The sequence below is a fragment of the Falco cherrug genome, chromosome 2 (assembly GCF_023634085.1).
Source record: "Falco cherrug isolate bFalChe1 chromosome 2, bFalChe1.pri, whole genome shotgun sequence".
Classification (NCBI taxonomy): domain Eukaryota; kingdom Metazoa; phylum Chordata; class Aves; order Falconiformes; family Falconidae; genus Falco; species Falco cherrug.
The window spans coordinates 74,602,983-74,629,850 of record NC_073698.1 but is presented as its reverse complement, the minus strand read 5'-3'; the positions used below and the strand labels follow the sequence as shown (position 1 = coordinate 74,629,850).

The 26,868-nt window shown below is 40.0% G+C and overlaps 1 protein-coding gene across 2 annotated transcripts in view; it reads left to right on the top strand.

The window, feature by feature from the left end:
* DHRSX (dehydrogenase/reductase X-linked) overlaps positions 1–26,868 on the top strand; it is a 169,549-nt gene that overhangs the window by 41,244 nt on the left and 101,437 nt on the right. For both annotated transcript variants that reach the window (XM_055701347.1, XM_055701346.1), the window contains exon 3: positions 12,416–12,484. In XM_055701347.1, coding sequence (XP_055557322.1) covers positions 12,416–12,484 — 69 coding nt within the window. The remainder of the gene's footprint in view (positions 1–12,415; positions 12,485–26,868) is intronic.

Below are 26,868 nucleotides of genomic sequence, written 5' to 3'. Positions count from 1 at the left end.
ACATTGCTTTTTTGAAGACTTATTTTATACCACTTAATTTTTAGGGTATTTCATGCAGCAAAATTCAATGTGAGATCTTTGGGAAAGGGAAGGTGATATTTAATTACAAAATCTCCAAATAAGCTGATTTTTTTCAGCTCACAGTCACCCCCTCATACATCCCATTCACTCACACACCCATGCTCTCACAACCACGAAGATGTGTGCACTCACGTGCTCTGCTGAGCATCACTGGTGTGCAGCGTGGGAAAAGGTATGACAGCTACTGAGTTCTTAGCCTGTGTCTGTGGTTCCTCTTGGTTGGAGATGACAGGCTAGTTTATGGACAGATCTTTTATGCCCTTTAGGAGTCATCAGCTCTCAGTATGTTTTTACTTGTCTGGAGTATATAGGCTATGCCTATATCCTATTTTCTGGGTGGGTTAACGGGAAAAGTAATGGTATGGGTGATATGCTGCAATCTGGATGTTATCCTCCTGGTGGCACAGTGCATAGTCATCTGCTGGCAAGTCCTCTGTGCCTTGACATAAACAACACAGGAACAGTGTCCTGGAAAAATGTCCTTTATTTTCAATAAGGGGGATTCTTGTAGCTCTTTGGTCTGCTTTTTCTTCTGGTGCTTACAGACACAAACACTTCCATTCACTCTTCGATCGTACCAACCTTAATCTTTGCATTATGAATGTCTACAAATGTAAATTAATGGAATTAATTATAGGAAGCATTTGATAAATAAGATTTTCAACTGATTCAATTATTTCAGGTAAACTCTGACCTAAACACTGAGCCTGGTGAGCCACAGCCATCTTCTTTGCCTGTGAAATTCTTCAGAGCAGAGGCCCTGTCAGAAGAACGGAACATCTCAGGCTTTGTTCCAACTGCAAGATTAAAACAGTCTCAAAAGCACATTAAATGCAATGACCTTCCATCCTTGTTGCTAACTGTTGCTCCTGAGTGTCCAGAGTAAGCTTAAAATACTTGCTGGCACACAGGGATGTGTTGGCACATTCCGCTTCAGGCCACGCGAGCAAAGATTTAAGCCTCAAAAATCTGACGGCAAGTGTGCTCTGTTCTAGAAATGTTTTCACCCTATGTTTGTATATAGGCATAAACTCTGAAATAAGTGTGGATGTTAGGTGAATTTGGACTTGCAAGGGAGACTTATGCGTAGCTCACAGTCAGTCCTGTCCATTCACTGATGGGCTTTCCCATTACAGGGACTTTGGCGATAAAGAATGCTATCCCTGCTGCGGGCAAATGAGTCAGACCTGAATGTCTGATGTGAAGATGATTCACAATTTGTGATGGATGTGATTTTGACACTGTTTGACATTTTAGAGGAGTAGATGTTTGAAGTAACTTACTTTTAGATGAAATCTACCAATGGAATGAGGAAAACAAATAAGCAGAAAGCCTGTTACCTGGTGGAACATGGATAGGCACTGTATGAGAGGTCAGTGTGCTCGCTCAGGGCATTTTCAGGAAGCCGTTGCATAGTGCTTTCGCAGCTCCTTCCTTTCCAGTCCCAGCACTGGTGCATGAGACGCCTTTCTCCCACTGGCACTCTCCCTCGGTGCATGCTGCTCGCCCTGCCCTCAGCCTCTCGCTGGGAAAAAGGCTGGTGTGTAGGCTGGAACGCTGGAAGTAATTTTCTATGGGTTTCTTTGATAGATTTCATTGAGACTTTCTGCCAGGCTGCAATAGCATTACTTACAGGCAAGAGGGCTTTTACTTTAGGAAAATCTCATGACAGACCGCAGACTCTTGGTAGGGAAAGCTACTGCCAGTGGTGAGTCTTCAGAGTCAAGCCAGCAGGCAGCTCCTGCTCCCTCCTATGCAGTATTCTCCTTGATAAATAAACTTGCTATTTCATTTTCAGAGAAAGAAGGTAAATGACACACTCTTTTGATGCAGTCACTGACCAGTGACTGATATTGAAGATGGTGTTTTGTGCACACTTACAAATAAATATGCTTTTACGAGTAAGGATGTTGAAAATCAAGGCGTCCTGGTCATTTTTATGACCCCACAGTCATAAAACCCAGTAGGCTCAGCTCTGGTTCACAGAGCTGGCCAACGTTTTGTGTCTGAATTTAGACTGATTAGAAATGTAAACTCTTCATATTCCTTCCGTCTTTCACCACTGCATTTTAATTTTAAGAGAATTCTGTGAGTGCATGTTAAAATTGTCTTTAAAAAAGGGACCTTCAGTTTGATTTTTCCTTTTTTTCTCAGTACATTAATAAAAGAAGGCTGGAAAATATGCATGATAGTGACAAATATAATAACTAATCTATATCTTTGATAATCCTGCCTGGTAATGGTGAATGAGAAAGATTTCCAGCTTGATAATGTTATGCATATGCTGCTTGGTATAAAACACCAGGTTCAGGAGAGTGTAATCAATCTTTAGTGTCTTAGTATATCAGTGTCACAGTTTTCTAAGACAGTCACACATTCTGAAGGAAACAGCCTCACTATATTTATATATATGCGTGTATATTCAAGGGACTTATTTGAGCCATGCGGTTTTGGAATAAATAAATGTAGTTCCATCACCAGACTCAGCACTTCTGTGTGACCTCTGTAAGCCCTGCAGGACACCAAGCAAGAGATATTTCTGTCACTTCTTTCATTCACATTCGGTTCCAATTTTCAAACTGGACTCTCTGTGCTATAAATCATACAATTCTTATGTTGAATAACACTGCAGAGTGGCTTTAGAAGGATAATTAAACCCTCTCAAGATGGTGCAATTCTTCATTTTCAAAGACGGTTTGATTTAATTTCTATTACTGAAAATTTATATGAGATAGTTTAATAGTCTTTTCTCACTATACATAGATGTATGAGGTGCTTGAGTTATATTTTTTTCTAGAAAAATATTTATCTTCCTAATTGTTTGGCCTAAATGAGTTATAGAGTTAGTCAGGAAGTGCCAGAAAGTTACCAGCCTTTTAAAAGTGGGTAATTGTTTCCTTTTTCTGGTATGGACATCAAGTAAATGTGTGCAGATCGCCTTATAATTGTCATTTACTTAAGTTTTTAGAGTTACCAGTACACTGTAATCAGGGTTATGAAGAACTGTACATACAGTGCTGTCTGTTATTCGTACACGACGCACGTGCACACAGCCATGCACAGCCACACACAGCCTTCCAAATGTATAAGAATTTTGTTGAACACTTTAGTTCCTAATTTTATTTGAAAACTGTCACTCTCCTTGCTTTAAAGACTTTTTCCTTTTTAAAAAATGTATTTGTTTATGTTTATTAATTTTGAACATTCCACCTATAAATTTTATAAGTTTCTTTTATAATTGGCAGTGGTTTAAGACTTCTTATTAACAAATTCCTTGCAACATTCCTTTGGACATGTAATACTATTATTAAAATAGTGACAAACATCTGAAAAGTTACTTAGAGAACAAGAATTCTCTTTTGGGCAGTAAATCTCAAGTAGAAATATAAGTCAATCAACTGTGCAGGTGAATTGCATAGTAAAATGATTTGATTAACTGAACTCAACTGTCATGTGGATGAGAGAGATTTGGGTTTATATGGTTTGTTTGGATTTCTAGAAAGCTTAAAGCAAAATTCTTAAGGCTGTTAAGGACACTGCTGAGCCCAAAGGATAAGTACAAATGCCATTATGTTCATACAAAATTGCATGTTATGACAGAAAATAGACATAAATGTTTATTTTCTTAGTAGAGGCTGTTACCACAGGAGTTCAACAGGGATATGTGTGTTCAACATGTAATTTTAGAGGAGGAGCAAATAGTGAAGAGACAAGTCTTTCAAATTGTATTAAATTATTCAGGGTAATAAAGACCAGGGATGTGTGTGAAGAATTGCAGGAAGACCATAAGAAGCTGAGTGTAGAAAGGCATGTGCAAGTCCATGTAGATTAATACAGAGTGATGGACATGAGGAAAAATCCAGAAAAAACTCCAGAAAAAGAAAGGATGAGTTCTGTGTTGACCATCATCACTTTGGAGGAAGATCTTGGGGTTGAAGTAGATCATTCTATGAAAACTCAATATGCTCAAGAGCTTCCAAAACCCAAACCAAATATTAGAAATCATTAGAAGAGGAAGAAACAAAACAGACAACATACGTTGATTCAACTATGAATCCTTGGTGTGCCAGCACCTTAAATGCTGTTTTTAGTTCTGGTTTGCCTATTTCAAAATGGATAGCATAAAATTTTAAAGGGTTTAGAGGAAAATGAGCTTAACAAGAGTGTGGAGAAGCATCCTTATAAGGAGCAACCAAATGGGCTTGGAGTATTCAATCTGAAAATCTGTTCTGTAGAGGCACCACCATTCACTGTCTCTTCTAAAAGAAGTATGTAAAATGAGCAGCAAAAAGATACAGTGCTTATGAGATATGGAGATTATTCCAAACTCAGTATAAATACAGTACCACCCATCAGAAAATAAATTAAAACAGTCTGAACCAAGCCACTATGATTAAAACCAAAATTCCTCAATAGCATAGCATTTCTGGACTAGCATCTTCTGCATAGGACCTTAAATCCCCCTTAGTATAGGAAAAGTGTAAGGTGGACAAATAGGAGTTTTGGGCAGGTTTAGAAAGCATGCTGTGCATAGTCCAGTGAGTGTGAATTTTATTTTGAAAAAAAATGTCAGGCATTATAAAAAAAATAGGGCTAAATATGTGATGATAAATTTTGGAAGAGTCGGTGCGGTTTTTCTAGACGTTTGATTTGTTAATTGAGCATTTATTAAATGCTTTGAAGAATTCAGCAACTGTGTGAATTAATTTAGCCTTGATTTTCAAAAGCTTTTGGCAAGGTTCATGCCAAAAGATTTTAAAGTGGCTAGGTTGTCTTGAGATAAAAGAAAGTTCTCTTGTAGATTAGCAACTGATTAAGAGATAGAAAACGATATTTAGGAATTGTCAGCTTTGGGACGGAGTAAATGGACCCCTGATCCCATAGGTGTATGTTCAGTACATATATAAAAGATAGATACAGAAAAAAGGGTGAACAGTGAGATGATGCATTTTTTGCAAATATGTTTAGGATGGTCAAATTAATTCGACTTTTGGTAATTAAGGGATTTGACCTTCTGACACACAAGGAGAAGCTGAAAGAGCTGGGACTGTTCAGCCTGGAGAGGAGAAGGCTCAGGGGGACCTTGTCCATGTGTTCAAATACCCGATGGAGACATTAAAGAAGATGGAGCCAGGGTCGGCTCAGTGGTGCCCATGACTGGACAAGAGGCAATGGGCGCAAACCAAAACACAAGAAAATTCATTTTGTGTAAGGAACCACTTTATTATATTGAGGGTGGTCAAATACTGGCACAGGCTGCCCAGAGAGGTTGTGGAGTCTCCATCCTTGGAGATACTCAAAACCTGACTGGACATGGTCCTGGGCAGCCAGCTGTAGCAGGGTGTGGGACTGGATGGTCTCCAGAGGTGCCTTGTGAAATCTTAACTGCTGTGAAGAGTGGGGAATGATCTCACAGAGTTGAATGTTTCAGTTTTGAAAGGATGGATAAATATAGTATCAGTAAGTGCAAATACTGCATACGAGGAAAACCAACCACACCTATATATTTCACAAGAACAGGATCTAAATTCACTACTGCCACTCAAAAAAAAGAAAATAATAAAAATTAAAAATTGTGATTTACTGTTGAAAGCTGCCTGCACAACATCTTTGATAATTAATGCCACTCATAAAGGCAAATAAAATCTTAGTACTTAGCAGAAAAGAAGTTGAAAACAGGACAGGAATTGTCCCTCTTCCTTTGTAGAAATCATTGGTCCATCCTGTTGGGAATACTCAAAAGGAGTCTGGTAGGACTGGAAAAAACGAGAAAGGGATGGTGAGGAGGACGGATGGCTCTGTGCAAGGTGGGGCTAATAAACAAAGGTTCTTCCACTTGCAAACAGATGACTCAGGTGTGATATCGTACGATTATGAATGGTATAGAGAAAGTGAATGAGAAGTGGTTATTCCCTGTGTTATTGTACACAAAGTAGAGAACATCCGTCAAAATAAAAAACAAACAAACCACTGAAGTGCAACTTTTTTCATGTAATTCAGTGTCATTAAATGACAGAGCCTGTTATCCCAGAACCCTTTGGTGGCCAAGTGCTTGAATGAATTGAAAGTGCAGTTAGATGAAGTAGTGGAGAACAGGTTCATTGAGAGGCTCCGTGTGACCTTGTGAGCTTTGATTCAGGAGATCTTTGAAACTTCTTGCTACTGGGAGGGTGTTTTGCTGACTGGCTGAATACTGAGCAAAAGTGAATTCCAAATCAAATATAAGAACAAATGCAGTTTATTATATTACACTATAAAGGAAAAAAATAGCATGCAATATGATAAAAGGAAACTACTAGTTATTATGCACTATATGATGAAAAAGCAACAGGAATGAAGCATCAGATCATTACTGCAAAGTGTTACAGAGACTAAGAAAAGGATACATCACCATTTACCACCTTAACACCATCCAGGCCCACACTTCAGCTGGGAAGCCCCGTTGCAGTCGGCGCCAGTAGTCTCTTGGTAATGGGGAAAATTCCTGCATGGTGCGTCCGTCCATAGGTGAGGCTTCTGGCCCGGCCCTGGAGCTTGCCTGCCTTTATACTAAGTGAAAAACAAAAATAGTTTACACACCTAGTGTATGCAAACTTTTAAGTTTAGGTTAAGTGCAGGTGTGCACCATCTCATGATCTGTAAGGTTCACATACGCCAGGGACGTTGGCCAGATGCCTGAGCGCGGTGGGGTTACTGTCATGACACAGCTGCACACAGTATTTATCGTCTGGATGTTCCTGCTCGTATCCTGCTTTCTGTGGGGGCTCAAGACAAACACCACCTGCTCATTGAAGTTGTCCTTGAGCTCCCTGAACTCACTGTTCAAGTCAAGTGATCCCTAGTTAAAGACAAAGGCTTTTTCGTAAGCAGTAATCTATTTAATAAATTTCCACCACCGAGGGTGTACTGGAAAATGCCATTCCTAGACTTACTGCTGTCACTTACACCTTTTCCTTAATCACCTGCTACAGGTTAGTGTTGGAAACAGGGCACTTGTCTAGGTGTATCTTTGGTTTGGTTCTTAACTTGTTGGAAAAGGTGGGCTGCTGAAACCTAGGGCAAGAATGGTAATGTCTTTTCTCTTTGCAAGCCGACATCTTCCTGCTTACCCAGTTTTGGTTCTTTTCTCAAAGGAACACTTACAACAGTATTTTTTCCTTTCATGTCAAAAAAGCATGTGTTTAATTGTGACTGCTGTATGATGAACAGAATGGCAAAAGATGTGTGGTATCTTTAGGCATAAGGGAGCTTTGCATCACTTTCTCAAAGTTTTTTTACACCAGGCCACATCCTTATATCCAGCTTTACTGAATAAGAAATTCATGACTTGCAAGTTTTATGGGTGAGACCCAAGATCTATATTCCTTTTTCCTAAACAAGATTTTTATTTATTTTGTTCATTTATTTATTTATTTATTTTAATTGAAGACATTATAGATTCCTTTAAAAAACACTCATATTGTAGTACTGAGTTCAAATTTCTTATCCTCAGAGCTTTTCAGGGGCATTCATTCCTCTCTCCTAGCCATATATTATTTGTTGTACAGTGCCGTCCACCCTCACAAAATCATAATCCTTATAACACCAGCTGATTAGACTTTGGTTTTCTCTTGAGGCTTTGGGTGCCCTTGCAAGCCCTGTCTTCAGGCTGACATTCCAGTGAAATCAGTTCCACTTCAGTCACAATGAGGATTATGCTAGTTTGATTAGGCACCTTAATTAAAATTTCCAGTTGGAATCTTTCTTATGTTCTGTTGCACAAAGACACCAAACCATCACCCTCTGCAACTCCTTAATCGGATGGTATATATTTATACAGAATTTATTACCATACCACCAAGGTTCTCCTGGAAATGCACATGTGCATTAGAGTTTATGGGCATGACTTCTAAACTCTGATTACTTGAAGTGATCCGGAGGGAGCTGGGAGGGCCATGGAGCAGCCTGTGAACCCTGGAAAGCTGTTCATCGTTTTAGGGATTAACTGATATGTCATTATCACTAAATAAGTCAAGGGAGGAGTGTTTGTCTCGGGCAGACAGGTTCCCCAGGCACTGGTGGCGAGGGGGTCATGCTTGCAGCAGCTGGGGTGTGTGTGGGGAGGGGATGAGCTGGCAGTGGGCAGCTCACCCTGCCTCCGCTCCTGGGGTTTATCTCAGGCTGAGGGGTATCTTGGTGCACAGGGTGGCTCCTGGGCTTCAGGCTGGAGGAGTTGGGTCTTCCTCTGGACCACCAACCACATCCTGTGTGGTTTGCATCTTCTTCGTGTTCATCTCAAAAAGTTTTTATTTGTGTTTCAGTTTTGTGTTGTCTTGCTGAAAGTCAGGAAATTCTGCCCCTGCTAACTTTGGTAAGCAAGGGCTTTTTGGTTTTTGTGGGTTTATTCTCTCCAGGCAACCTTAAGCTTTACAGGCTTGTTTATAGTTGTTTATAGACTATTTTAAAATTCTTTATAATGCCCCACAGTATGTTCCCTTGAAATATCAAGATTGTGGATTCCTGTATTTGCAAAACACCCATTGGAACAGATCTTGCTTTTTTATTGAGATCAATTTTGTACATAAATTATGAGTGTGAGTAGCAGTTACTCTTTTGGAGAGGGTTTCACATTCAAAGAAATCAAAAATATTGTATGAAGAATACATGTAGATCTATCAGGAACCCTTAACTAGTTTTAGTGTAAATGGTTCCTGTGCTGCGTTTCTGTGGGCTGTGGTTTTGCCATCCTTATTCAGGCTGAGCAATCCTCTGTGATATTCCTACTGAAATCCCTGAAATAACTTTCAGAGTTAGCATCTGCTTAAGTGATTAAGATGAAAGAGCCAGACCTTTGGGGTAAGATCCAAAGCCTATTGCTGCTGATAAGATTTTTTCTATGTACTTCTGTGGCAGCTTTAGATCAACATGCTTTGACTTGTGGCATTTATGTAGATGAATGTTGAAGAGGAGAATCAATTTTTTTGACTAAAGGTTGTATTTAAATCTATTTTCCATCTTTTTTTTTTTCCAACATAAATTTCAGTATTTTACTAAGAATTATAATTTTTCATGCCATTAAAATGATATCTTATTTTATATAGGTGCATCCATTCAGACTTGAATTTATTTTTATGTTATTAGTTTTATTTTCAGAATTGATTGTAGTCAGCATTGTTATTCAATCAGTCTCATCTGAATTTTTCACTATTCTGCTGGGGCCAAGTAGAAGAAAAACATCAGATAGGGCACTGAACAGCTTGCATAAACAGTTCTTGAGACAGCTATATCTATTTTGAGTTCCCAATAGACACTTTAAATTAGCATGAAAAGCAAGATTATTACAGTTTTGGGTACTTTGATGATCTAAGCTCTCAAGACATTGAATCCCCTTTTTCTCAAAGCTTTTGTTCAGACTCCCTCACTGCATAAAAAACAGGGTCTGCCTTCCTTTTCTTATCCTTCCCTCCAAACCACTTGACTCCAGAGTGGGCAAATCTTACACTGCTAATAGTGCTTAAAATGGATAAACTCTGGCATGGATAAATTCTGGCATGTTGAATGTACGAAAAATTATGGTGAATCACTGGCAAAAAGTCCAGCCAGAGGATTCTCCTGTGTATCACAAAGGTTTTTAAAGAGTCACTGCAAATATGCTACTGAGGATCTAAACCAGCCGGTGATCAGAATTTGACCCTTGTGTAGTCAGCTGTCCCCCTCCGTAGTTTAGAATGCTGTACTCCAGTACACTTGAAGGTTGTGCCCCTTAGCCACCCATCCTCATCAAGACTGTTATTACAAATTATTTTTGATTTTTTCCCCCGCCTAAAGCTGATTGTGTTAGCTCGGTGACTTAACAAGTGTTTTTTGAATTTTGAATAATTAATGTAGCACGTAAGAGTAGGCTGTTCTTTTTGATGCTTACCACTCACTTTGCTTAGAGGATCCCAGAAGGATGCAGTGGAAGAGAAGCAGTACAACAGTGCAATGTCCCTTTCCTCTCCCACCCATCCTCAGCAAGGGGATGCTGTTCTCCTTAAGCTAACTCAGAAGCACAGATTACTCTCTCAGGCCTATGGTATCTTTCTGATATATGTGTCTTTGAACTTTTTGCAAGGATTTTGGTAATTTGTTCAGTGTCTTTATTCTTTCTTACAGGATTTTCTTTGAAAGAAGTATTTCAAAAGCCTCTATTACAGTAGTAGCTTTCCAGTTTTGTGATACTCCAGCCTCCAGAATCTGGTTTTCAAACTCTCTGTTGAATCAGGCTGGAAGCAGACATCTGAAGTGACTGTTTAGCAAAATAATTATTTTTTCCCAGTGGTCTAGAGTGAAAAATATGCAAATATGAATAAAATTAGCTCATTTGGAAGGCACTGAGCTTTAATGAATAACCATTTATATAACAGCAAAATAAAGCAAATTAAAATTTGTTGTGAACACAAGCTCTTTTAAAAGGACAAATTAAGTGAACATACTGAGAGTTAAATCAAGACACTGGAGGCTTTAGTAAGCCTGTTCTCTGCGTGAGGAGTGCTGAATGAAGGAGGAATCAAACAAGACCTGCACAGAATTGGCACCAAAGTATTTTTGTTTCTAGCCTAACTCTATATAATAACACACTGAGTTTGAAATCTTACTCAAGTACATCACTTGAGGTGAAACAATGAGGAGAATTGATCTCTTGCCCATAACCCTTGTACACAGATTTCCTCATAAACATCAGTTTCACTGGAGGGTTTGTTTGTTGATGCTGCATCTATATCTGGAAATTAGCATCAAGCTGGGTGTTTCTGATCTGTGCAAGGCTGGATGGTTTTAAAGGGGAAAAAAAAGAACAACAGCAAGAAGGAAATACTGCAAATGTCTGCTTTGGGTTTGGTTTTTTTTTTTCCCTTCTTGGTCAGTCTAAGCAATGTAATTCCATAGTTAATGGAATTTATACAGAACAGTACAAGACCGGTATAACTCTAGGTTTTATGTGAGAATTATTTTCTCTGCAGTATCTAAATGTCTTTATTTTGGCTGTATTTATGTAAATATTGACTCTTCTTGCATATTATGAAAACAAAGATGAGTTGCAAGTCATTTTTTACTGCAGAAGCACAGCAAAAACTCCATCCTCAACAGAATGCATTAGCCTACCTCCACAAAGTGGTCAGGTTGTACCAAAAATCTCCACTCGGTGCTGTGAGCCTTCAGCTAGTGCAACCGATGAATGACACATGATCTGTCTCAAAGAGCTTACTCCCACTCTTTGCACATATTCTCTGTGAGATCAAATGAGTCCAGTTTAATGGCACTATAAAGCATGTTCTAACATCTTAAGGTAAATACGAGCATGTACCAGCTAACGTGAGCAGGAGGTTGAACCAGATGACCTCCTGAGGTCCTTTCCATCTCCAACTTATTCTGTGACGCTGTGATTCTTTCCTTGTCTTTGACAGAGATGATTCACTGTTACTAAAAACAAGTGAGAAAAAAAAGTGGAGAGCCTGAAATTTCTGCTGCACAAGTGAATGAAAGGATGGGACACTTGTAGAGTGGCACAAGATAAAGCCTGTGTAGAAACCAAGGCAGAGGTTTATATCATCCAGAAAAGAAGGCAGCAACTTCATGAAGTTCATAAGAGATATCAGTATTTGTATCCAACTTAGATAATAAACAATAGGTATTTTGATGTGTCATGATATGGGAAGCATTTGTGGATGGATAAATGGAATGTTAAGCTTAATTTTTAAAATGTAACTTGTACTACCAAGCAGAATATTTTGTTTCTGCTTGTATTTTTTCCTTATAAAAAAATTGCTTGTGTTTTTTGCAGTTATAAAAAAAATTGCCAAACATAAGTCAGACAACTATTAACTGTGCACCTAAGCTGTATGGAACAAAAGGCATTTATTTGATGCTTACTCATATTTTATGCTAGTGCTAGTAAAACCTTTCCTGAGCATTTGAGCCAGGGTAGTGAGGCCTTTCCTCCAGCTGTAAAAGTCTTCATTTCAGAAAAAGAGTGAGGGGAGGTCTGCTCTAACCTATAGTGAAGCTTTTGTAGAATCTGGATGTGATAACGGTTCACTTGGCTCACAGATTCCTGTCTCAATTCTGCTGGGCCAGCCAGCAGGTGGTCCTATCTTGTGTGAATAAGTGAGACAAACCTGCAGAACTTGTGTGAACAGCAGTGCGTTTGTACAGCCCTCTTCGAAAACCTCTGCTGTCTGATGGTCACAAATCGTGCCTTTTCACTAAAACTTCATACTGGTTTTATACTGTGGCTAACACTTCATGGTGACATGCTTATGTTCACTGTCCTTAAGTTGATTGCATTGCTAATCTTCCATTTTCTGTATTGTAACAGCTGGAAACAGTGAGAGTGAGGGCCAAGCAGCGGTGAGGAAAATACAAGAAGAAACTTTGACTGGAAAAGGTACCATACTATATCCTTTTCTTTAAGTAACTCTATTCCTCTCTTTTGCTGGCATCTTCTTTTATATGAGGTCCCCTTGTTCATTGTTAAACTTTTTTTTTTTTTTTTTTAGTTTGGGAAAACTACTTCTTAAAGTAAAACTGACAACAGGGATAAAATGAGTAGGATATTTTAAATTTTGTTTGATTTCTTTACTGTGTGTCATTGCAAAAGGGCTGCCTGCAACTTACAGTCTGCCTGCGTGTGTGTATGGGCACAATGATTTAATAGCTGGGCAGAAAATCAGAATACTAGTCATTTCTGCTAAGGGGAGCATGATAGCAGGTAAGAGTGGGTGTACTCTTTGTCATTGCTGGTCTTGCCTCCCATCATGTTTATAATCCCATAAAAGAGTGGGTGCTTTTTGGGGTAAAAGGTTTCTAAAAGAACATGGATGCCCAACTGGGTTATTTGACCCATGTCGAGAGCTTATAGTCCTTCACAAAATAAAACTGTTTCCTTAAAAATAGATGGACTTTTCATATCAAGCCAAAATTCCCATGTTTTTGTGGTTCTGCTGTTTGGGGTTTTTTAATCTGATGAGTGATCATGTCAGAGGAGGCAAGGAGAGCATAGGTTGATGACTATGAGAAAAGGGATATTGTGCATTATCTGCTGTGTGATTATAATTTGCAATTTATGATGGAGGTTAGTGCATCTAATATTTCCATCTTTTGGATTCACTTGGGTCTAGTTCCTAGCAGCATATGATGATTCACTGCTGCCACTTTGATGTATCATTTCTTGGCACAATAACAGGGCAGTGCTGCTACTCCACCCTATTTAGGATCTTCATGGCTTCTTCTGAGATGTAATTCTGTTTTTGTGCCTCTAATAATTACTGTTATGATCATCAAAATGCATTAATTATTGTGTTAAAAAACGCTTTCATTAAGATTTATCTTTTGACTTAAATAAATGTGCGCCCATAGCCTCAGGACACATGTATGCTAGTTAAAAGCATCATAAATTAAGGCATAGTGAGAAGGATCATGAAAGGAAAAAGGTAATTATTACATCGTTTAAATATTTTGCTAGAAGTTTCTGTACAGAGACCAAAACTATTTGGAATTGTTTACATCATGTGACCTTGGTGAAGCTGAATAAACCAGTGTCTTTCTTATTTTCTCATGTCTGTGTGATCACAAGCTTTTCTAGCACCCCAGTCTTTCTTGATTTTTCTGCTTGAAGTAAGCTGTAACCTTCAGTTATAAACTTTGTCAGGATACAACTGGCAGTTTGAGGAAGCTGAAAGTGTATCTAAAGTTGACTGAAGCTGTTCCTCATTGTAATTATAATGACGGAAGCTTTAGTAATCTCAGGTCCTGGCAGGGCTGACCTAAAAACAAACTGGAAAAGTACTGCCTTTACAGAATTTCTCACTGGCTGAGGGATATTTGTTTGCAAGTGCATTAACCTGTACAAAGGGCTTGTGGGAGTCTGAACAGCAGTCCTGTGTTACTGCTTATCAACGAATTTGCACTGTCCTTTGTAATGGGATGTGTGTGTAGATACTGTGACCAAGACTAGGCTGTGCAAATGTATCACCTTTTCAAAAGCTGCAGTTCAGTATCTGTTTAGTCACTACATAAAAATATTATCAGTAATGTTGACCCTCCTGCCCCCCTCCCCCCCCTATTTCTGAGCATTTTTCATGGCCCATATGAAAAAACTGCCTGCAGAAACTGTTCCTATGTGGAATAAGGGACTCTTGTGGAAGAACTACTCACAACGATGTTGCTGGGCACAGCGTGATCAAGGATTGGGACAATATAGTTATCCTTCTTTTACTATGGGCAATATATATGAGTGGGTGCCATCAGTTTGCTATTCAGATCTCAGATCTCTAATAAAAAGGAAATCTCCTTGCTTGTTAGTAGGTTAGACAGCAAAAGGGAGCAAGGGACCTTGTCCTCTCCGTGTTGCCTGGCTGAGCCATACATAGCACAAACATCCCCAGAGACAGCTCTGGGAAAGGCCAGGCTCGTTGAATGCATGTGATTAGTGTTTTTAAGGCAGTATCATCCTTCTTTGTTTTGTCCCACTGTCTGTCTGGGGCTCTGTCTGCCATCTAAAGGTAGGTAGTTTTACTTGACATAATCTACTCTTACTTCAGGGACAAGTGAGAGTCAGAGCATGTACAAAAGCGATTCCTGTGAAACAGCTGATGAGCTATAACATGTTAGCAGTTTCAGAGGAAGATAAAGGATAATAATAAAAAGGTTGTGCACACAGTTGATGCTTTATTGCAGCAGCATGGCAAGACATGAAGAAAGGACTGACAAAATTTCTGAATAAGGGAGGCAGGAAGCCTGGTTTCCCATGCTGGAGGCATTCAAATGAAAGCCAGTGCCAAAAGATGGCAGAGTATTGGAGAGGAAAGCAGTTGCAGCCATTCCTCTACAAGGCAGCAATGCTAAAGGACACAGATAATCTGAGCAATGTATCACATCACCTCTTCCTACCACCCATCCTCTCCCACGGTCCTTGGTTCCTCTCCATGCTGGTTCCAGACTGTTTAGGTGTCCTCAGTTTTGGGTCTCTGTGCTGAGTTACCTATTGCTAAATTAAAAAGTGAGGAAGGACGTGGGCAGCTGAGTGAAAGAGAATAAGGTACAGGTCCTTGGGGCATGATAGACACAATTCGCTTGACCATCAGAACCTCCTCCATGATAAAGCAATCAAAGCCCTCAGATATCCAGAACAGACCAGAAGAAGTGCTGCATTGTCATTAAAATTATCACATAGTCACTATTTCCAAAAGACCAAGGGCAACAGATTGCTACGCTCTGAATCATAAAGCTGGGAGAAGCCAGAATGATGTGGGCATTTATCTTGCTTCCATTTGTTCAATTGGGAACTTGTGCTGTTAATAGTAGCAATTATATGGCTGGGAAAATTGTAGATGGCGAGGGATTGCCACAGAGATATTCTAATTGTGTAAGTCTCTAATTTACGCGTAGGGTGTGTCTGTGTCAGTGTGTTTGTTGGTTAGATGAGGAGAACGCTTTCCAGGCAATGCTCAGCTGTTGCCCGCTTGCTGAGCACGGGTTTGCATCGGGAAGGGCACCGCACGTCCTGACCTGGATGCAATTTGGACAGCACTAGGCTGGGAGGTGAGCTGCAGCAGTAACAGACTGTTAGTGCACAGGAGCAAACCTGCAGCTTATCTGAACGAGGAGTCCCCGTGACCTGTCCCTATGTCAGGTCCCCCTAGAGATTAACTTAGACTGATTCAAACCGCTTGTTAATGTAGCCATAATCATAGTTACCAGTCTACAAACTATATCGAATTATAGATTTGGGAAGTTTCTGTGATAAAATCAACTCTCAAAGATACTAGAAAAAATCTTTCCATGTACATAACAGAGTATATCTCCTGATTAAGTTACCCTCAGTTTACATCTTTGCAAATGAGAGCTGGTTTTAGCCTGGTGATTACAAACATACAAATGTTGGAAACTAATATATAAACATGAATGAAAGCTTCATTCATTCCAGCATACGTTCATGAATGCCAATGGAATCAGCAATTAGCAAAAGTTTATGCATAAATATCACTTAGCACAGTATCCAGGAAAGGCTCTCACAATTACAGTGTAGGAGCTGGAGTTGCAACTAGACTCAAAGGAGAAAAAAATTCAAAGTCAGTGAGAAAACAGGGTGTAAAAGTCATATTAAGCACAGACCCCTTCAAAAGGAGAAGCCTGTGTTTAATCACACCCAACATTTTTGTGGCAATTCAAATAAAACCACAATTATAAAACTACACACTAAATCCGCAGCATTCATGAGACTTCCATTTGAAGCCAGGTGAGAAAGGAAGAAGAGACTTTCTCCCTCAGAGTCAGAGGAATGCAGAGGTTAGCACGGTGGTAACCAAATTTGTCATTTACAGTCTGACCCACATCAAGACTGTGGGCCAAGCAGTAGGAGGAATGATATTGCCTTAAAAACACTGCAATTCGCATGCATTCAACAAGCCTGGCTTTTCCCCAGAGCTTTCTCTTGGGACGTTTGTGCTACATATGGCTCAGCCAAGGAATAAGGAGATGACAAGGTCTCTTGCTGCCTTTTACAGTACAACCTGCTACTGAGCAAGGATATTTTCCTTATTATTAGAGATCGAAGAGTTAACCCAAAAGAAGAAGGGGTAATCTAGCTGAGAGGCACCAAGCATAACTGTAGAATAACTCATGGGTGGTTCCCCTGCTGATGCTTGCTGTATGTCAGGCACCAATTTTAACAAGACGGTCCATGTTTTTCTGCTCTGTTTGGTTTTGGCTTTCCCTGCAGGCTAGAAGAAGTCAGCTGCTGAGAGTTCCCAAATTCGCAAACTTTTAGATTGGTTTATGCCCCAGAGTCAGTTGTGTTATTCGCAGCACGTGGGCCAGAGTTGCATAAGGCAGTTCAGCAAAGACTGATGCCTTGACAAAATGTGCAAAAGTGTCACCCAGGACTTTTCCTTGACATGGTATGTCAAAGATGGCTGTATGGAAGTGATCATCCAAGTGGTCAAAAATAGTAGAAAATATTTGTGGTCGAAATGTATTTCTATAAGTGCACTTTATGCATGTGTGACTTTATGCTTGCTTGTGTCAGAATTGCTTTGTATGGTGTAGTTTTGAGGTGTAAAAGCATAACATCCTGAGCTTCTGGCAAGACCTAATGGGGCTACTTTGTCCCTTCTACCACATCCTGCCATTGGCATATCCTTTCTCTACTACTGCCAATGCTGGAAGATCTGTAGGATTGGTTTAAAAAGTTTCCTAGCAATAACAGTGCCATTTCCATCTGCATGGTTTCTTTTTTTTATGCTGGTGCATTACCTCCAGTATTTAGCTTTGGCAGGCCAAGGACTGCCCTCAGTTACAGTTGTACAACTGAGCGCCAGGCCTATGAAGATAGGGTGGTGATATGAGCGAGGGGTAAAGAAGTCTCGATCTATGTAGGGCCCTGTGTGGAACTGTGGAGCTCTTCTGCATTGTCATTTGATGATGGGTATAAGAACCTTGCCTAAACATTAACTTCCTTTTCTTTCTGTAGCCTCATCTACGGTTATATCAAGTATATTCCAGCCATATGAAAACATTTGAACCTTGAAAAGTGCTGGATATGTTAAACCTCACCTAAGTCTGTAAGGACTGGATCCTCCAGGTGCTTAAGGGATGGAAGACCCCTTTCTAGAGTCTAAGAAAGTCATGCAGGGGCTAATACAGTTTCTCTGCACTCATAGCACTTCCGTCCCTTACCCAGTAAAGTTGGTGACTTTTTGCTCCATATTAAGTAGGGAAGATTTTATTCCACAGTAAGCTATCTCCAGAGCCCTCTCAATAATTCAGGGGAAAAGTTTGCAAGTCAGTTGTCCTGCTTTTCTGTTGTTTTACATAATACTTTCATACAAAAACATGGTTAAATTCATAAATCCTGCTTGCTTGTGGTTTTTTTTGTGTTGAACTTTTGACTTTCAGTGTAACATGTTACGAGATTTTTCCTTCAGTGCTTGCAGACAGTGAAAACAATAGTTTCCCCTATTTTTTGTGTTTCTGAAGACACCTTAGAAATTGAGCTGTCATGTTAACAGGGTGGCAATTCAGACATTAAGAACAATATGAATGTGGTTCACAGAACTAAAGAAGAGCTGCAGATCTGGATAGGAGATGGAGATAAAGTCTTTCAAATATAAAATGTATTCATAATGCAGGCACAAGCTCTGCCTGTTTCCTAAATTCCCATTTCCATTGGAAATGTGAAACGTATTTCATTAACAGGCTCTTCCACTAGGAAACATGATTTTCTCATATTCAAATTATTTCTAATTGAAACTTAGAGACAAAGAAGTGCACAGGTGTAGCTGTAGGCAGAACAGCAAAGTCCTTTCAGATGTCTTGAAACGATTTTCTGACGGTAAATCACCAAAACTTTGTGAGACTAGTGGGACCAGAGCTCCGAGGATAGGATTTCGCTGATAGTGCTGCCCTACTGAAGGCAATGTGGAGAAAGGGAATTTCAAAATGAAATAGCCTCTGCAAGGCCTGAAAAAGCTCCCATTTCACCCTTTTCCAGGATTTTGATCCTTTTATGTACCTGTAGAGCCATGATGTCAAGCAGTGGCCCGATAAAGGTGCTTCTGGTTTGACACCTCCCATAGTATGCCATTATTTTGTCCAGCCTGAGCAATAGTTGCAGGCAGGTTGTATGAGCTATTTTCTAGACATTGTTTGTTCTCAAGAAAATTGCCTTACTGAAAGATAAAGCTAAGAAAAAGGCAATTTGTTTTCTCTCTAAAATGCTTTCATATCTGTCTTCCAAGATCTACTTTATATAGTCCTAGCTTCTGTGGGTTACATGTAGGGCTTTATAAGTTAATTTCCTTGTAAGAAGTAGAATATGTTTTGTGGAGATGGCAACACAAGCCTTCTATGCTAGGGATCCAGCTGCTAGGAGCATGGAGAACTTGCGGCCTGAAGTAAACACGGGAAAAGCAGAGCCTATATTTGAAGCACTTACAGTCTGTGGACGTAACCTTCCAGGGGTGAGCTGACGTGAAAGGACAGGCTGTGGTCTACCTGAGCATGCAGGCAGTGCTTGGTCTTCCCTCATCAGCTCCATCCTTGCAGCAATACAGCGAGGCTCCAGAGACAGCACAGCCAGAGTGAAGCCTCTGCACCTCTGAAGGGCCAACACTAGTGTGTCCGTGCTTGCCTTGTGTTTCAAGGGACATTTTTCAGTGGCAAAGAATCAAAGCTCTGAACAGATGTCCCAGTTCTGAAATGAGTTGTGAGCCAGGCCGTTTGCAGTGGTGCCCAGTGACAGAGCAGAGGCAGTGGGCACAAACTGAAATGCAAGGAATCCCATTTCAAAATAGGAAAACTTTTTTTAGCGTAAAGGCTATTGGATATTGGCACAGGCTGGCCAGAGAGCTTGTAGAGTCTCCATCCTGGGAGAGGCTCAAAATCCATCTGGACACAGTCCTGGGCAGCTGGCTCCAGGTTCCTGCCTGAGCAGGGACTGGGACTGGACAATCTGCAGACCTGCCTTCCAGCCTCAACCACCATGTAACTGCGAGTCTTTGAAATTTTAGCAGTGAAAACCACACAAAATCCTATCTGCTTCATTTCTCCAGCCCTGAATACAAATACTGTAAATATGCAGATTTCTGGACTGTAGGATCTTCAAGGAATTTTATCAGTGTTCATACAGTGCCCATAATAAGTCTCTTGGACACAGACAGAGGTAAGAGCAACAGTAATTTGACCATAATGCAGTCTTAGGAAATGGGTATTTGAGAAACCCATCTGTGCAGGTAAAAACCCCCATTCTGTGGAAAAAGAGGGAAGGAGTGTAGGAACACTGATGCTGAGAGCAATAATCTGTGTGAGAAGGCCAGGAAATATTGCCCATGACTCTGGAGCAGCTTGCCCTTCTTGTTATTTTTTTCTATGCAAGGTGTATACTAATATATTTTATTTTGAGACCTAAATTTTAAAATCTAAGTTTCAAATAAAATGTGTTCAAGATGACATGACTCTTGACATCACTGTCACGTTTTTCACAATCTGAGTGGAAATTAGCATGGTCACGTGCACTTTGAAACCCTTCTCTGCCTGTGTAAAGGCTTACAGGAAATGCGTAATGCCAGCATTTTTTATAGTCTTTTCTGGTACTTGGTGCTAGAAGATCTTGCTTGTAAGAAGAAAAACAAACACCCCTAAGGAGACTGGTAAACAGCTAACATGAGAATCATTAGATGTCTAATAATCATGTCTGGATTTGCATTTTTCCTCTTAAATTGTGGCGGTGTTTCTGGACAAGATGATGTGAACTGTTACCAGCACCTGATTAATTTCCCCAAGGTAACGGTCAGCTGTGTTTTAGTCCTTTTTTAGTCTTAACATGTCTACCACTGTCTTCTCTTACCAAGATAACTGTTGACTTCAGGTTGCTTGAAAGGAGTAGTTCTTCACAACAGGTGTGACTTGAGGAGACAAAATAAATCAAATCATCTTTCCAACGTTTAGCTTGACCTAGTTGAAAAATAATTCTTGCCAGTGTTTTGCTTCCCAAGCACGGAAAATATATGGGCCTGTGGTGGGAGAGAGATCTCCATGGCTATGGGCAAGATCTGCTGTTCTGTGTTTCATTCTACTCCGGTCTCACTTATGCTTACACATTTGTGCTTTTTTGAATAATTTACAGCTACTAAACTTTCTGGAAGATGGACCTCATTTAAATGGTACAGTGTCTGCACTTCTTTCTCTTTAGGAATTTGATGGCATACCGTGAGGAAAAAAAGAGATGTATGTCTTGGAGGGGAGGAAAGGAAAAAATAATACATGGAAAAAAAGCAATTTCTCCTGTTCAAAACTTTGCTGTGGCAGTTGGGGCCTTCTGAACTGGGGGTTTGTGGAAAGTTCATTTTCCAAACTACTATTTTGCAGGCTTTCTCCTAGCTTATATTGTACAAGTGGAAGTCAGTCCATGCAAAAATCCCATGGCCCTAATTGGAACAATTTTTCATGAAGGCAAGAATCTTTCCTAAAGAAGTGTCTGTTTTGGTGGGAGTGTTTATTGGTGAAAGAGAAACATTTTTGCACTCTTATCTGCAGAATGAAGCAGGGACCGCTGCTGCTGCCTGTAGAACGGATTAACTTGAAATGTGGTAGTTTGTGTTCAGGTCAATCCAGATCAAAAGCTTTTCATCCCAATGTGTTCTGGGTTTCTTATGTCCCAGACTACTGTACTAACAAAGGCAATCTTTCTTTTAGATTCTAGACCTTTAAATCTTCTTGAATTAATAAGCTGCTGCTTATCAGTGCTTTGTGTTGATTTTCAAGTACATGCTATAAAGGAATTTCTTTTTTTAAAGAGAATTTTGCAAAGATTTTGCTTAAAACAAAATTTTGTTTAAAAACTGCCACAAAATGGAAATGTCCGAAGGAAAACTTTTCTTCCATGTGAGTCTGAGCCTACTTTCCATCAATCTGTGTGTTGTTTTTTTTCGCTTTGAGATGATGCAAAATTAATTGTTTGGTCCAGGCTAAGTAAAATCTTCAAACGGGTTTTCCTTCAAGACTTTGTTTCTGAAAGCAGAAGGCAAAGCACATCTCCAGTGTGATGAAAACCTTAAGCTTTGAAACCATAGGCCACAGATAATAGAGAAAAGTGTAAAAAATGTGCTTACTTTGTGTAGAACCAGTGTGTGTCTTACAATGTTGATGTAGTGAGCAGTTCTCCTGAGAATCTTAGTCAGGCTCTTCCTCCAGTTAAGATGCTCTCAAATGGCTGGCTGAAGACCACTATCTTAGAAGATATATGAAAAGATTTTTTAGTCTGGTATCATAATCCTGTAGTTACCTTGACAACTACTGGTCGTATGTATATCTACATCATGTTTGCCTCTCCAGATGCCCTTTTAGCTGGTCCTACAGACAGAACATGGATTATTTTTTTTTAAATATTTTTTTTATTTGCTTGAATTGTATCTCTGGAATCACGCTATTCAGAAAGCAGCATCCTTTTCTGTGTGTCCCCTCAGCAGGATAAAATAGTATATTTGCCTTTGCTTGCAAAAGAGGACAATGTGTGGCAGTGTTCACATATTATCCAACTGCCAAACAGTGACTTTTTGTATAAATCTGAAATTAAAATCGGTGCATTTGCGTTAACCAGGCTGGGTATATATAGAGACATTAAGTCTGAAAAAATCTTGAGTTTTGAGTAATGAAAATGACATCACCAAGGGTATAATTCTGCCTGCTCCCTCCTCAAGTGGTGTGGGTGAGCGGAGCATATGGTATCTACTGCATGGTACCCAAGGAAAGGACATCACAGAATAGCAACTTACATTTGCTGTGTGGGGCAGAGCAGAGCTGCGCAGACTTTTTCTCCATCTCAGTGAAGTCAAAAGTAGAGATTTTAGGCCCATGTTTGCATTTATTGGTGGGAACTTGAGCCCCAAGGTGCGTTAGGGACCCAGTGACTCTGCTGGCTCCCACTGGCTGTTCCAGCAGTGCATGTGTATGGAGACAGGCAGGACGATGTAGCCAGAGCAGCTCTGGGGAGACAGCTGGAGCTGAGCTGAGAGGGCCTTCATCCCCTGTGACCTCTCAGGTCTGCCTCCTGCCTCCTGGTGGGCAGGTTATCCAGGCAGCAGCCTGGGGCAGAGTCCAGTGTCTCAGCCTGGTGCCATGGGTACACAGCCTTTAGTGGGGGTCTGTGGTAGAGATCTTACTTCGCAGTTTTTCTGTTTAGATGAATCAGATGATGTAAATAGCTGGTGCCAAAGTTAACTTCACATGGGTAGTCCAGAAATAATGTTCTTAGGCTGCGTGAAAATCTAGCAGCTATATCCTTAGCCTCTTAAATGTAATTTTACTGTCTTTTTTGGAGATAATTTTTTGAAATAAAGCCATGCTTTTGTGCTTCCAAAGTGTTTACATGGGGGTTGTTTTCAGAAGCTGGATTCAAAAGGGCTAATTCCTCACTTGAGCTAGAAGGATGTTACCCACCAGACCCAAGTTTTGGGATTTGCAAGGCAGCAGAATGAGGCCAGGATGGGGAATTCAATTAAGTCCCTTCAGCTGACGGTAAGAAGCATGTGCTGTGCACATGCAGCACGGTGGTACGCAGGGGACAGCTGTGTGAGGAGTGGGTTGGGGGTTGTGGGTCTGTCCCTGCCTGCTGCCTGTCCAGTGCAGCTCAGCAGGGGATGGACCCGAGCGGAGCTTGATCTGCTGTCTCGCTTCACGGGCTCTTTCCACAAGCTGCCATCGCAACTACCCAGAGAGACCTTTTAAAGCACACCATCTTCTGGTAGTCACAGAGGATAAAAATTAGTGCTGTTTTCCCTTCAATTTCTTTTTAGCATCAGATAAGGTTATATGTAACCGATGATATAAGGAGAATTCAGTCTCAGAGGGATTGTATAAATTTACACTACCAGAAGTAAATTATTCCTTGACTTGAATATTTTTTTATTTTTTATTGATCCTTTTTATTTTTAAACCAATATGAAAATTCCCTTGGTTTACAGATTAATTTCAGATTTTGAAGATTAATTTCAGATAAATATTTAAATATGTAGTTTACTCTCTGTGTTAAATAAAAATCAGCATCCTACTGCAGTGGATGCTATACAAAGGAATATATACACATGTATTCAAAAAGAAGCTGAATTGGACAGATAAAATGGGAGAAAATGGGGGAAGAAAGGGAAACAGAGCAGAGGATAGAATGATGGGAGAAATAGTCACAACCTAAATAACCACATTCCATACTCCATTTTGCTTTTGAATGGCCATAATTTTTTAATTTGTTTATAAATTTAATCTAGAATAGACAGTTAAGATACTAACATACAAGTTACTAAGGTCAACAAAGCTGAGAGATACTAAAGAGTGAAAGTGAGACTAAGGAGAAGAACTACGCAAGGAGTAGAAAAGGATGAAGAAGCTGTAATTCCATCTCCTTTTGAAAGCAGTGGTAAGCTTTCCATTGACTTGAACGCAATCAGGGATTCTACCTCATAATTTTGAACAGTACAATATATTTCACCTGGACAATTACTCAGAGGTAGCCCAGGAAAGCCAGAATTTTGAACCTAGTTGGTCATCGATTTGTGCTGGGAGGCATCGAGTCTCATGGCCCTTCAAATCTGAATCACGGTAGGTGTGCATGCAGGTGCTGTTGCCATGCATGTATGCACTCCCTACTAAACCCCCCACAAACGATATTTCTTTATTTCTTCAGTCAGTAAGAACTGTAATTCAGCTACACATTTTAAAAAGCATACCTTATAATATTTTTGTTTTCAATGAATTTACAGTTAATTGCAAGGATTTTCGAAGGCTTCTAAAGCCTTATTTAGCCTGTATAGCGTTGAATAGTGGTGTGATTTCTGTCTATGCTAGAGTTCATATATGCTAATCAGGTAGCACTGGGCTCCAATTTGCAGCTAGAGTAGCCTGTAAAGGTTGGCCATTAGCTGAATTCAGTCACCTTTTGTCTACGGGTTGCCTGACAAAGAGCTGGAATCTCTGTATCTTGCACTCCCAGTGCAATGAGTGTGAACCAGGCTTTTCTGTATTAAGGATGAATTCAAACCAAAAATAGTCTCTATAACTGCTATTATCTTTTATGCATGGTACTTACAGACAAGTCAAGGATCTTAGTTGTTTTATATTATACCCTCTGCCATACCCAGTTGCAGGCATTTTGCAGTCCTTCATTTAATAAGCTTCTTAGTTTGAAGAGGTCACACTCATCCAGAACGTTGTTTATTTTTCTCAGCTCTCCTGCAACACCTTGCACTTGTCTGCAGTCCTTCCTCAGTTGGACGTTGCATAATTGTGTACTTTTGCTTGGTCTTTCAGGAAATTCCTAATGATCGTCCCAAGCCTGTGTAAAGCTAAATGTTTCTGTGCTGTCAGCAAGATTCACCACCTGTCTGTTCAGCCTGTTTCACAGAAAAATTCGTTAACACCTGGCACCTACCACTTGTCTGGGTACGAAGCAAATGAACCACTACATTTCTCTTGTGAGTGCTCAGAACTGGCAGCAGGCAGAGGCAAAAGACTCTGCTCCTGATGAACAGGGCCATTTAGACTGAGGTGCATAGGGAAGGGTTCTCCTTGGGGCCCAAAGAAACCTGGCACTGAAATCCTGGCCTGTTTTGGGTTTTTGTTGTTTTTTCCAGTGGTATGTGTGCAGAACAGAAAATGCTCTGATAAAACAAACAAGCATGATTTGGAAATACCTGGTACCTTTGCCTCAAATCAACCCCTTCTTGTAATAACAGTTGTACTGAACTTTGTGGAAGTGGGGAATGAAGCTTGTAGGTTGTAAGAGCAAGGTGCTGAAGACACCAAAGCAGCAGCACACTAGGATGCAAGCTGCTGCTGTGTAGCATCATTGGACAGAGGGTGTTTTGTTCAGGAGCCCTCCTGTGTAGTAGCTACCTCAGAGTGTGGGTGTCAAGTCCACTGGGAAGTTGGAAGAGCAAGTGGTTAAATACAGAGCAATGGGAATGCTGTGTTGATTGATCAGAAACCCTGTCTGGAAATTGCAGCTAAATTAAAATTAAGTGAATGCAGTAAAGAAATATGTAGAAAAAAGATGGATAAATTAGGAAACATTTTTTTCCTTTTTGTTGTAGTAAGAGAAGGAGTCAGGGAAACATGAGTTGTCAGTAAGAACACCTGAAAGGCTTTTTAAGGGCATTTGTGAATACTGTGCCGTGTGTCTTTAGCCTAGATATGTTGCACTGAAAGAGATGCAGATACTAGCATGAACACAGAATGCTAGATAAATGCATGATTTTTGAGTTGCTCTTCCACAGGACATGCGATTTTTATCTCATGAGGGACAGGTCTGAGAAAAAAATCCAAGCCCTGAGAAGCAGTAATAGTGGAAAACCTAGTAATAGCTGAAGGATGACTGGGATTCCAACTGCAGCTGGAGTATCGATGGCTATATTGGACACATTAACTGTATAAACATGGATTCTTCACCTGTTTTAGTTTTCAATATAAACATTAGTTTGTATTGAATCTCCATATTCAAAATGAAGAGTGATTTAAATTGTTGACTGAAAGGTCACTTCAGTGCATTTTGTGAATGTCGCAGAAAGCAGAGAAGAAGGGTAGGTGAGATGCAGGAACGGTTTCTAAAGATGACCAAAGGTTGGACTTTGTAATTACAATCAGTTCAGACTCTGAATTCATGAGTATGCTTTGTGCTTTGGACTTTTTTTTCTTTAAAATGTACTATTTATTGTTACAGTGAAAGTCTAAAAGCTTAATTTCACTAAGTGACTCAGGGAGAACTATAAATTAAGATTTATTTTGGCTAGAAATTAATCTTTTCTTAAGCCAAAAGTAAAGATTCACAAAGTGAATAATATTTTGTTTCTTCATTAACACGTCGATAACAGCTTGTCTTCAGGAATTTCAGCCTTTCCAAATTCAATTTCAGCAGTCTTATGTATTTACTTACCTGTTTTAATTAAGAATTGGCAGGAATGAAAAAAAAAATTACTTGTTTCTGAGCTGATATGATCTTAATTGAGAATGCCTGGCTCTCGCATTGTCATTGATAACTTATTTTTATGAATTATATCAAGGCATGCATATGGAATATGTAATACTCCCCCATGGCAATATCTAGCAGAAGGAGCTGAGAGAGCCCAGGTGTTTTAACACGGTGGTTTGAAAAAGCTCCAAAAACAGTATGCGGTTTTGGAATCCTTGGAGGAGGCAAGGGACAGCTTTCCAAACACCTGGACTCCTTGATCCACCTGTAGGATAAGCTCTCCTGCCTAAGATGTTGCAGCATATTAATCATCT